Source organism: Seriola dumerili, unplaced genomic scaffold (assembly GCF_002260705.1).
Source record: "Seriola dumerili isolate Sdu_G_001 unplaced genomic scaffold, Sdu_1.0 BDQW01000052.1, whole genome shotgun sequence".
Taxonomy (NCBI): domain Eukaryota; kingdom Metazoa; phylum Chordata; class Actinopteri; order Carangiformes; family Carangidae; genus Seriola; species Seriola dumerili.
Window position 1 is genome coordinate 9,388,832 of NW_019174307.1, and position 12,653 is coordinate 9,401,484.

The following is a 12,653-nucleotide window of genomic DNA, read 5'->3' on the forward strand; positions in this document are numbered from 1 at the left end:
GTGTGTGTGTGTGTGTGTGTGTGTGTGTGTGTGTGTGTGTGTGTGTGTGTGTGTGTGTGTGTGTGTGTGTGTGNGTGTGTGTGTGTGTGTGTGTGTGTGTGGGTGTGGCTGTGGCTGTGGCTGTGTTGTGTGTTGTGTGTGTGTTAGTATGAGTGTGTGTTTCTAATTATGACCCTGTATGTGCGAGTATCTTGCTGCGGTTATACACGCGTGGTGGAGTGTGTGTGCGTGGAGATGTGTGTGTGTGGCAAGTGTGTATTACTATATGGGCTATGGTGTGTGTATCCCTGGTGAGGGTGCCCCATCCTCATGCCCACCACTGATCCGGGTGTCATGGGGGTCATTGGCGTTGCTGGGGTAACAGGGTGTGATCCAGGGGTCACAGGCAGTGATCCTGGGGTCAGGGACGTCATGAGTGGGACGTCATCGGGTGAGCGGCGCAAGGTGAGGGTGTAATCGGGTGGGCAGGTGAGGCGCACGGTGTCCAGTGTGCTGTAGATGTCCTGGGTGTCCAGGCCGTCCAGAGCGTCCAGCGTATCCAGAGTGTGATGGTGGTGAGTGTTGTTCCTTTCATCTGCTGATGCTGCATCACACTCCAGCTGCTTCACCTAAAAACATGAATGATTGGATAGGTGATGAGATGACGATGGAGGGAAAGTAATGAGGGAAGATAGAGACAGAACCTTATAATCAAGTCTAGGGCTGCAGCTAATTAATCTACTGATTATTTTCTCCATTAACTGATTAATCATTACTGCTTTATGTTAAAAAAAAAAGAAAAGAAAATAGTCACAAATGCCCATCAAAATTTCCTAAAGCCTGAGGTGTCGTCTTTGTATGTCTTATTTTGTGCAACCAATCATCTAAACCCTTAAGATAGTCCATTTACAATGACCAGCAAAAGAAACTGCAGCCAGAAAATTGTTTTGGCCTTCATGCATGAAAAGTGATTAAACAATGAATCTGTGATCAAAATAGTTAATTTTATGGCGATTAAGTAGTCCATTAATCAACTAATCGTTCAAGTCTAATCAAATCCCATATTATTGTGGCTAGGCAATATTGTTCAAATCACAAATCACAATATCATCCAGATTTTTTTCCGATATTGATATATGTTATGATGGTAAATGTATGCATAATTATGTACAATTTAATCAAATGATGTTCAGTGCAATAAACTATTAATTAAAAAAACATTAATCATGTGTTTTCCAAATAACAGCTTATTTTGTTTTTATTCACACACTAACAGCATTTTGTAAAAGCCCCACATTTGTTCAAGTCAGAGCTACGAACGAAGTTAAATTCACATTCAGACTTTATCTGCTATTTGTCATCATTTTCTGAACCACTCCTGACTTAGTCTGACTGCTTTTTAGCTGATCCTCTGCAGGGTTAGTATGTGTTTGTTTCTTCGTCAGGCATAAATCACAATAATGTGCACTGAAAAAAAAAAAAGACTGCTTGATTTTTGCTTGTCACACCACTGGGTTACAAAACACCACATGAAAAGGAATGACATTTAAAATAAATAAAACATAATTAGAACAGCAGCTGCAATGCTGAGCTACATTAATGTACTTGAATTGCCAATTAACAGTAATATGAGGTTTCAAAGCAACTTATGAGCTCATAAGCGGCCATATAGTCAGTGGATGAATTGGAGGCAATTGGAAGCAATTCAGGCAACTGGACACAGCTCACACGTGCACATGCATCAAAACACACTCACAGATACACACACAAACACACACGTTCTCACACTGATAATGTCTGCTGATGACAGGCTGTGTTTTGCAGGAGTGCTCTACTGGCAGCTCCGCTGGCAGCTGCTCCACTGGCAAGAAAGGAGTTCATTCAGATTGTAACACACGACCTCATCTGGCTTAATGTTACTGAAACTTGAAAAAAATATGTGCCATTATTAGCAATAACTAAGTATGACTATTGCTAATATAGCCTAATAACATAACTTAATTATCTGGCTACAGAAGCATACAGTCACTCCACACAATCTACACCAGCTTCAGCTTTGATTAAACGCCCCTGTGCGAACACATGCAAATAAAACTACAATAACAGGTTGACTCACCTGTAATGACATCAGCCCTTCTCCCTGTAGGTGGGCGGCGACATCTGCAGGTGTGATATCTCGTCTCGGGGGAGGAAGTGGACGTGGCCTACGATGCTCCAGGCGCCTCTTGTCTTTCTTGTAGAGCAGAGCCGCGAACGCAAGGATGTTAAGAAACAACAGTGACGCTCCCACAGCAATCGTCACAGAGAGTTCAGTGGAGTAGTCCTCATTAGGGACGCGGACCCCGTTTTCCTCTCCACCTTGACCTAAAGCAGACTCCGGAGGCTGTGGTGTCCCTCCTTGTGAGCCCGGGTGACGCGTGCTGCTTGGAGGCCAACCTTTGGACAGGCGCTTGGTGTAAGAATAAGGGGTGTCGTCCTGTGGAGAGGGACTGTGTGTGAAGGAGGACACCGACTGGAGGAGCTCATTGACATGATGCAAGTGAGGCACCAGCTGGAGCCAGAAGGAGATTTTGGTGGCCCGGTAGTGGTCTCTGACACGAGGCTTGAGGCCGATATGGAGGTACAGCTGCTCTTTAGGGGTGTACTTAGACCAGGCCACTTCTTCAAAGCGGTTAGGTTTCGTGTGGATAAACTTGGTGTCTTGAGGAACCGGCTGGTTTGGATCACTGGAAAGAGTGAAACACAATGACTTATTTATTCACATCTAGGTGGGTTGGTTTGTTTTTTAAGATTTCGAGGTAACAAAAAAAGAGGGATTAATCATTTTTGTTGTGACATTTCTTTCATACTCTCTGAGCCAGGTGTTCTCAGAGAGATAACTGTAATCATATACAAAAGGATATAGAGAAAAATATATAACGACAACAGGATTATCTCGGCAGCAGTGAAATACCTGTCGGCTCTGAGCAGTTTAACAGATGAAAACGCCATGTGAAAATTGAAATCAAATCACCAAAAGTAATAGTAAAACTTGACATGGTGACATAGCTGCTAATAACTACAGCCTCCTTCAACTGTTCATGATCAACAAAGGCTTAAGCCACAAAACTGAATCAGAGAATACACGGTTCCCACCCACATATCTGCCATGTGGCTCCTACATATTCCTTGAAGAACAAATGCCAATATTTCATGCTTTTCAGCTTTTCACGTGTCCGAGACTCGACTAACAGAGCTGCTGAGGGCTTTTTCTCCGCTGAGCAGGCTGACTTTCTCTCTCGCTGGCCAGTTTCGCCAGCGCTGGCACACATCTTTCTAATCAATATTCGAGTGACATAAGGCAAACCAGTGGCAAAAAATACTTTCTCAAAGCAAAACACGTGTTTATTTTCCCTGTAAACATAGCTCAGAGGTGGTTTAGTTCAGATCATTGTTTTTAGTCCACTTTATATGCCTCGCATTTCAGTTGCACACTTCAGACTCCTGCAGTTTGTACAGTGTGCAGATATTTTTCCCCCTCTAGCAAACATTAAAGTGTCAGATATCTACATTGGAGATGTGTGTGTGTGTGTGTTACAGCAAACATATCCTGAAAAATCACTTCTCTGACACGAACGGACAGGCATTTATTTGTCGATTTGCCGACTTATTTGTGTCAGCAGCTGAGATGTCGTAAATGAAACGGCAGCACGTCTTCGCAGACTTGCCAGTTAAACACTATGTGCTCACTTGTCAATCAACACCTTATGAGAGGCACAAAAAGGCAGCAAGCATGAAGACCTACCAGCACACAAACGCATACAAGCTGAGGATTTATACGCCCACACAGAGGCTTACAAAATATACATCAGGGAGCATCACATCCTCCCTGCTAAATTGAGCTGTCGCAGAGTTCCATCACCATCTGAGGCACTCTCAGCCGAGCGAAATCCTTCCTCAGATAAAGTTCCCCATTGATAATTGAAGTGCACACTGAAATCGTCACATCCCTCCTCAGTGATTTTGCTCTGCTCAGCCTGCTGCGGTGGTAATGACAATACTGACTATGGGCAGGAGAACTGCTAACTTGATGCGATGTGATTGCCTTAATGCACCCGCATCAAAGACAATTTGTTTTTCACGCCACAGTCAAAATATGTGCGAGCACTGTCCTGATTCTGTATGTTGTGAGATAGCGAGGCTCTGTGGTGATTTAGATCAAGGTCTAGACTGCAGATGTCTCTGTAAATCTGAAGAGGTCTCAGCGGAGTGAGCCTCAATTGGATTAATTACTGGTAATTACTCACTTCGAGCACTGCAGAAAGAGGGTCCATCCTCAACAATTACTTTTATCTTGTATATCATGTCAGAGTGGAGAGATAAAAGCTACCCTTATCAATGTGGATTGTCGGGTTTTTTAAAGTTTCAATGTGGATTTTTTTCTACAACAAACTGTATTTTTTTTAGCTACTGGCAAACCATTTCACTTTCAATTTAATAAATTAGATGTCTAGAGGCTTTTTTTTAGTCACTGGCAAATCATTTCAACTTTAATTTAACATACTGAATAAGCTCTCTCTCTTATTGCACCAGTTCTGACCGTAAATGAGCGAATGAGGAAAAGAGAAGTTGAGAAGAAAAGATTTATCAGACTGTAGCCAACCTCTCGTTCTTCTTTTTGGACATTACCTTTTCCTCAATGACCTTTTCAAGAGCAGGGGTCCTTTAACTTTCTCCCCCAAGGTCCAGAGAAGAAAAGCCTTGTCAAGATTTTGACATGACAGAGAACCTGTGTGCACCCTCTGCCCAAAAATAGTCCACAGTTTTTCTTTCAGTTTTAAGCCTTCATTACGAATGAAATCTATTTTGTCTGAAAAGCGTTGCCTCTCGAGACAGAAAAAACTTGACAGAGAGATGGATTTAATCTAAGACTCCTGCACACAACATCTACATTTCTTTCAAATTGTATTTAACTAACGCAAAATAGCTGCATATGAACATAATTTGAAGGACATACGATTGCTTAATGTTTCAGTAATTAAAACCTGTAATTCTCTCTGCACCTCTCTGTGTAAACCCTGCCAGATAACTACACTCTGCGCCCCATATTCATGTTTTCCTAAAGAAAAGCTATCGAGTACCGCAAAGAGGAGAGGCACTATGCCGTCTTTCTTGGTGACACCATAGACTTGAATCTTGACTGTCTAATTTCTAGCTTGGAAGAGATTTGTTCGTGTAAAATCAAGAGTGAGCTGTCCGCACTTACAGCAACAACACTTCACGTTGCCAAAACCTTGTCTCTTCAGAGAGTCAAAGATAAAAGGATGTAAAGCGACTGATTCTCCATTGACAGCTGTGTGTTTTCTTTTACATATTAAAAACGGTGTGATTAAACGGCCTGGCTTTCATTCACTATCATGAGACATTTTCTACATGTGGGTGGGGATTAGATATTAATAGCAGAAGTTATAAACAGATTTCTCTGCCTAAAAAGGCAGAAATAAAGAGAGGTGAATCATGCTGAAGCTGTTCTTTGTTTTGTCTTGTTTTCTTGATTTTTCTCTAAATTGTTCTTGTCAGGCAAAAGGAAAATCAACGTCTCACAGCAGTGTGCATTTTAACAGCTCACCCGGTCTTGGCGAAGTTGGTCCAGTAAGTCATGACTACAGCGCTCAGCATCACATCGTTCTTGGAGAAGTTGCAGTTGAACAGATCGGTGGGTCCCACCATGGGCACGCCAAACACGTACGGCACCTACACACACACACGTTAGAATAGCTTACCATTAGAGCCCACAGTTGATATTCATTCACTTGACAGTAACTCTAACCATAACTGAATCATGTCAAACTCTAACCTCGTCCCAGTGAAGAAAGAAACAGCTTCATATGTAACTGCAACTTAAACTCAGGTCACTAAACCCATCTTCAGTTTGACAAGTCACCCCTACTCATCTGGACTGAAATTCGTCCCCACACACACCAACCACAAATTCAGTGTGCTAAACATAAGGCAACACTTAAAGAAAAAAAAAATATGGATATTAAGTATTTACTATTCAATAAATACTGAGGATAATTATTATTGGAATAAATCTAATCATCGTAGCAGTAAATTTATGGTAGATAAGATGACTTCAGAATTATATATTTCATGTCAAAGATTTCAAGCTGTAGAGAACTGCTTGATTCAACTTGTTAAGCACTTTGAACAGATCAATGTGACCCTTCAAGGATATCTAAACCAATAGCTCTTGTTTCATTGTATGAATATTTCAGAAATCCTTCAGACATTTGTCACTTACATTTGTGCCTCGTTCCGCTTTAGAACTGAGTACCCAGCCCAGTCACTCTGACATCTCTCCTTCATATTTAATATCACACCTTGAGCCAACAAACGCTGTCACTAATGTTATTTCTGTAAAGCAAAGCAGCGCTGTGACATCATCTTACCTCATCACCATGGGCGGAGTCAGCCCAGGGCGGAGTGGCATCACTCTGGCAGTGGTGGTAAAAGGAGTAGAAGTAGGTGGGAGACCCATACTGAGCGTGAAGGTCAGCTGTAGCGATTGCTGGTGCCACCCATTGGTGGTCTGTAAATAGCGCGACCAGAGTCTTTCGTCGGGTTTCTGCATTGTCGCGGTCTGCCCAGTCCGTGTACATGAACCTTTAATCAATACATTTAAAATTAGCCAATAAGCTAATTAGTCACCCAATTAATCAATTAAGGTCAAGTCCATCATTCTATCAATCGATCTTTAAAGAAATCTGTTGTTCTTACAGTATGCAAAAATACAAATTAAAGGTATTACACTGTATACAGTGTATTCACATGCACACATATACATTTATTCACTTTCCTGTCAAGAATGAGAAGAGGAGATCGACACTGCTCTCAAGTCTTTGCGGTAAATGTCTCTAATTTACATGTTATGTCTTGTTTGTTTAATCCACAAAAAGAAATATAAAGTTTACACTTGTACTATTTCTTGAGCCTCTTATTTTTACACTTTCGGTTTTTGTACAAATTAAATAAATGAGATGTGTTAAATTACTGCGTTTTAGGTGCTCATAGGTGAGGTTTTTTTAATCAAGGACACAGCCAGGCTAACTTTTTCCGCCTGTTTCCGGTCTTTCTGCTAAATGAATCATCTCCTGACGGTAGCTTCATATTCAAGCGTTAGACATGAGAGTGGTATCAGTGTTCTCATCTAACTCTCAGCAAAACATCAAACAAATGTATTTCTCAAAATGTCAACCTACTCCTTAAATATATTCAGACATATACTGACTCACTCACCTTATGCTCTCTCTCAGTGTGTCTCGGCCTTCTGGGTATCCATATAAACTATCCACAAAGTCTGACACAGCAAAGTCAAAGTCCTCAGCAGTGACACCGTCCTCTGAGTCCACAATGCCCTCCACAAACTTCACGCCTTCACCCTGATTAACCCCCAGCATCACGTCGTAGTTCAGAAATTCTCCCTGCTCCATCAGAATCTGGGGGTCATCTGGTATAACATCACCATCAATCACGGGGGCAAAAGCCGTGTGATATTTGGCCGGCGTTATGTTCTGCTCCACAAGTTCCCGGTAACTCCGGCCCTGGAGGCAGGCAACCAGTTGGGTGCTGTCGTCGATGCCACAGCCCACCCTCTCACCGAGCTGCCGGGCGTATTTGCTGGGCTGGTAGTTGACAGCCCAACTGGCTAAAGCACTACCACTCTGGATGATGGCTCTATGGAACAGGTCTGAGATACACACAAGAACACAAACGTGAATACAAACGGGTGTATAAAGCATATACACACGTATACATTTGTGGATGCACATGCACTCACTCACACATACACGCATGCATGAATGCATGACCATATGATTGCACACTTGAAGAGATGCACAAGACGGATCATGAAGACAGATGCACAACAAGCAATCTCACAGCAAGAAAACACAGGAATCACAGGCATGCATTATTCAAAAGGCTGACAGGTCATGGTTAGAGCATCAGGTTAAAAGTTTAAACTACTACAGCTCTTAGCCACATGAGTCACAGGCAAGGCTGTATTATTCAGAGGATTCAAAGGCTTATTCAGGCATTTATACCGGTAAATAATGTATCGGTCCACTGGAGACCTTGAAAAGTTTCATAACCCTGAATGTCGAAACTATCACAGCACCCACCTACCAATCATAGGTCACAGGTGCCTACCTGTCTGTCTGCCTATGCTCTTTCCACGCCCGTGCCTCATTCAGTCAGAGGAGTAAAATCAACTACGTAAACAGGGTTTTTGTCTTACCCTCAGAGTAATGAGACAAGGTGAGGAGGCTGACACAGGAGGCTCCAGCCCCAGATCCAAACACAGTGACCCTGTTTGGGTCTCCTCCGAAGGCTGCAATGTTCTCCTTCACCCAGCGCAGAGCCTGGATCTGATCCAGCAAGCCGTAGTTCCCCTTTGCTGCCTGGTCACCGGTACTAAGAAACCCTGCCGGCAGACAGAGGGAGTAGTGTTGTTATTACATATGGTAGAGCATATACCACTTAAGTTTAAAGATTTGCATGAAATGGAAGCTGAAAAGCACAGCAGACAACTGAGCAAACGATGTAAAAATAATGAGTCGATCACAGGAAGATATTTCTGCAGACTTTTTAAGGAGAGTGTCTACATCTTACATTTATAATGCACAGAGGAGCACACAGAGGCGCTGATGTGTTGGACATGAGATCATGGCATCCCCACTGTTAACATCAATTATGCACGAGTCTCCTTCATCATATATTTAAAGAGAAAATTAAAGGAAAACCATGTGCCTCTTCTACAGTCCCTTGGAAATACCCAACAGGGTACATCCATATTCATGTAAGTGAATATCAGCTTACCCAAGCACAGACTAAACCTACACACATATGCAGTTACAAATGCAGCTATCCCTTATTCCCTTTACTGCTGACTTTATTAAGTAAACACAAAGGATCCTAATGGCTCACTCCACTACAGTATATCTCATTACTGCAGAAGCTCATTTCTCTGAACCTCAAGCTGGCCCTGAACACATAAGAGTGTAATGAGCAAGAAAGGCTGTGTTGTTAAAATAAGACATTTCATCACTCATGTGCATTTTTGTCAGAAATTTCTCTCATGCAAAAAGGACACATATACTGTGAGATGTGCTCGCGTACTGTAGTAAGATCTGGGTCAATCATTCAATTTACTGTAATTATTTCTATAGATACATGCTCCACTCACAGCCGATTAAGTAAGATTAGCAAAAAATAGCAGTGTGCATAATTGTGCATTGTGTTGCATGTATGGGCTCACCTCACGCATCCAACATATGATGACACGGAGGAAGAGGAAGACATCGCTATTTTTGATGATTGATGATGATGATGATGATGATGATGATGATGATGGTGGTGATGTAGATGATCATATTGGGGGTGGCATAAAAACAGAGGATGGTGATGAAGACAAAATGAAGTCTGTAGGATTTGTTTGGCTCACTGTGGTGATTACAGCTCTGCAACTATTTTTCCCCCGAGGTCAGAATTAAATAGAGTTTTGTTTCACCCACCAAGCAGATGCAGATTTATGCCATCTTATGAAATCAATATTTAATGAAAGCCTTGAAAGCTTCTAAAAAACAGAAAAGCCAGCATGGATCTCGTAAACTAATCAATATTTCTTGTTGTTGAATCTTTTAACCTTCTACCACATATTCAACTCTGCTCCGGTGCAGTTTCAAAAACATTCTTCATTAAATCAAAGGAGAACCAGAAGCAGGAGAACTCATACAGTATTAACATGCTGTGTGTGTATAAATCAACTATAAAATGTGCTAGACCTGCATAAAAATTTTGAAAACAAAATAATAGCACAAAATAATTTAAAGAGAAAGAGCATCCCTAAGGTGTAAGAATTCCTCCATTAATTTTTCTCTTATAAGTAAATTTTGTTACAGTCATCTCTGTAACAATTTATGTAAAAGCCAAATATATGTTTCTTTTTACATACTATCACTCATTTTCTGCAACATAAATCCACCTAATAGAGTAAGTAGACTAAGTGATTCTGGTGTGTGGGTTAAATCATTTTTAACGCAGATGCATCAACTGAGATCAAACAGGTAATTATAAAACATACGTCCTGCTGGCACATTTAAATTATTTCCTCATATGAATTATTAAATAGTGGGCATCAATTTATTAAAGTGAGGGCATAATTTAACCGAAGCCAATGCAATGATACACATCTCCTACCTCTGACTTACGGTAATCAATATGAAGGCACACTGTGCACACATGCTACTCAATACTCATGCCCTCAGTGTATTTCAGTAAATGATGCCTTCCAACTAAGTTCTTAACTCTCCTGTCCCACCCAGGCTTGGTTATTTTTTATAAATACAGCCACAAAAAGCTTAAATGCCAGGATTTAAGATATTCTATTTATTCAGCCCGTGAGCTTTGCATAGCTGTCTAAAATTAGAAAAACCACAGGGAATCAGATTTTCTCCGTTCAGAGAGCACTGAGTCAGAGAGTCATGGAGGTGAAAAGGATCAGATTTGAGTTGATGCTAGTAGAGGAAAAAATGGCTTCGGGGGGTTTATTTCCACTAGGGAAACCCATTGTGAACATGTTTTCACTTAAAAAAAAAGAAAAAAAAAAAGGCACTCTGGGTTAGAACAACTCGCTAATGGTTTTTACATTTTATAGTTCATTGAAGGATTAAACAATCCAGATGGTGAATATAATGTCAATTTGATCACAAAAATGAAAATGTTGTCTTGATACATAAAAACAATATCTCAGTATATGTTGACAAAATGGTTGTATCCCCAAAGAAATCAGGTGATGAGGAAAACACACCTGAGCTATTATAAACTATACAATTGAAAGTGAGGAACAATGGTATGTAATGTTTAGTTAAAAGGAATTGCATTAATGGTTAAGTGTACGTTGCTCTTTACTAATAAATACATATCATCCAATGAAAAATCAGACAACTCATATATGAACATCACTAGGGTTTGAGTGTTTATCTGTTGTTGATGTTTTGCCTAGATTTGATGACCGATCACCTTTACGGACTAAACTTGCATCTCTTCATATCTCATACCACTTCCTCTATAATATTCTGTCTGTCCTTCGCCTTTTAAACGGCTCAATTCCCAATTTAAATCCATGCGAACTGCTTACATTGCACACAAGCTTTCAAGTTATTATCCATTCATTGCCCTTCTAGCCCCTTTCATTAAGTAAATTACTATACAGAAGGTGTATGAGAACACAGTGATATTATCAGGGTACCCAGAGCACCTTGGCAATAATTGCACTTCTATTGTTCTTTCTCATAACGTGGAGCATGCTGTTGAAACACGACTACTGCCATTTTAAAGCTGGATTGTTTTACTATAGATTGCTGCCTAGTTGCCCATGGTTGGGGCTGTTCCCATAAAATCTAGAAAAACCAACCGTAAAGGTACACAAAGCGTGTATGTGTGTCTATATACAGTACATGTACCTCTATAGTGAATTGATTGATAAGTTCACACTCAGAATAAATTAATAGGATAAAAATGATTGGATTACAGAATCCAGAGGTGTGCTTTTACAGTCATAGAAACAGTGAAGCTAATAGGATCAGGATTAGGGGTTTATTTTGAAGTATGGCTCCACACTAACTGTATACACTACACAAGTCTTGAGCAAATTACAGACATATGGAAGATATATATGAGATATAGAAGATATATCATTTTACCCAATACTCCTAGGCGGTAGTTGAGGGTTATGACAATGACGTTGCCGTAGCTTGCCAGCACACTGCCATCCATCATGTTACCAGTGCCCTCTGTGTACGAGCCACCGTGGACGTAGACCATCACTGGCCGCTGACCCCCCTCCTCATGGATGTCTGGGAAAGAGATAGATAGATAGATAGATAGATAGATAGATAGATAGATAGATAGATAGATAGATAGATAGGTAGATGTGCTCAGACAATCAAGGTGACATCACTGAAGCACCTGATGCCAGTGCTATACATAATCATGTTTTGTGCATGATAGTAGGCACAGATCCACCCACCTTCCTTATGCCTCCATTCTGTCTGTTGTTTAAATAAATGTTCCCGTCGACTGCTTGTGTGTGTATATATATGTGTCTGATGGTCCACATGTCCATTTGTATGTATCTCAGCCTTTGATCACCTTGTGGGCTTATAAATACAAAAGCAGAGATTATCTCTGTTACCCCCTTGCTTCCCTATGCTTCATATCACCCTACCTTCAATTCTCAGCGGGTGGATATACTAAATTGAGGCTGTGGGAGTGTTCATGCTTGCCATTGTGTATGTGTGTGTGTGTGTGTGTGAGCGTGTGTAGGGTCACACGCATCTGTATGAACCAATATGTATGCATGAGTGAGTCTATGTCCTTCCCACTTTCCTCCACAAGTAAAGGCGTAAACCCCTTGGCGATTGACGCAGGTGTCTGCATATTAAGTGTTGGTTCAACCAGCAGCATGCACAGGAGATGGAGGGGATAGGTGGGTGGGTTGGGGGGCAGAGATTAAAAATTTTAGATTTAAAAACAATACAAAATAATGAAATAATATTGTTAAATGTTTATTTAAACCTAATCATATATGCATATTTATTCACTCCTGCCCCCTGAGTTCCCTTACCTTCCTC

General features: G+C 41.0%; 1 protein-coding gene across 1 annotated transcript in view; it reads right to left on the bottom strand.

Annotated features, from left to right (window-relative positions):
* Positions 1 to 200: 200 nt before the first annotated feature.
* Positions 201 to 12,653, bottom strand: part of LOC111218250 (neuroligin-4, X-linked-like) — a 12,924-nt gene continuing 471 nt past the window's right edge. The window contains exons 1-8 of the mRNA XM_022740460.1: positions 12,647 to 12,653; positions 11,724 to 11,876; positions 8,258 to 8,443; positions 7,258 to 7,708; positions 6,411 to 6,624; positions 5,588 to 5,712; positions 2,096 to 2,705; positions 201 to 608 (exon numbers count right to left, since the gene is read on the bottom strand). The exon at positions 12,647 to 12,653 is cut by the window's right edge and continues 471 nt beyond it. Coding sequence (XP_022596181.1) covers positions 201 to 608; positions 2,096 to 2,705; positions 5,588 to 5,712; positions 6,411 to 6,624; positions 7,258 to 7,708; positions 8,258 to 8,443; positions 11,724 to 11,876; positions 12,647 to 12,653 — 2,154 coding nt within the window. The remainder of the gene's footprint in view (positions 609 to 2,095; positions 2,706 to 5,587; positions 5,713 to 6,410; positions 6,625 to 7,257; positions 7,709 to 8,257; positions 8,444 to 11,723; positions 11,877 to 12,646) is intronic.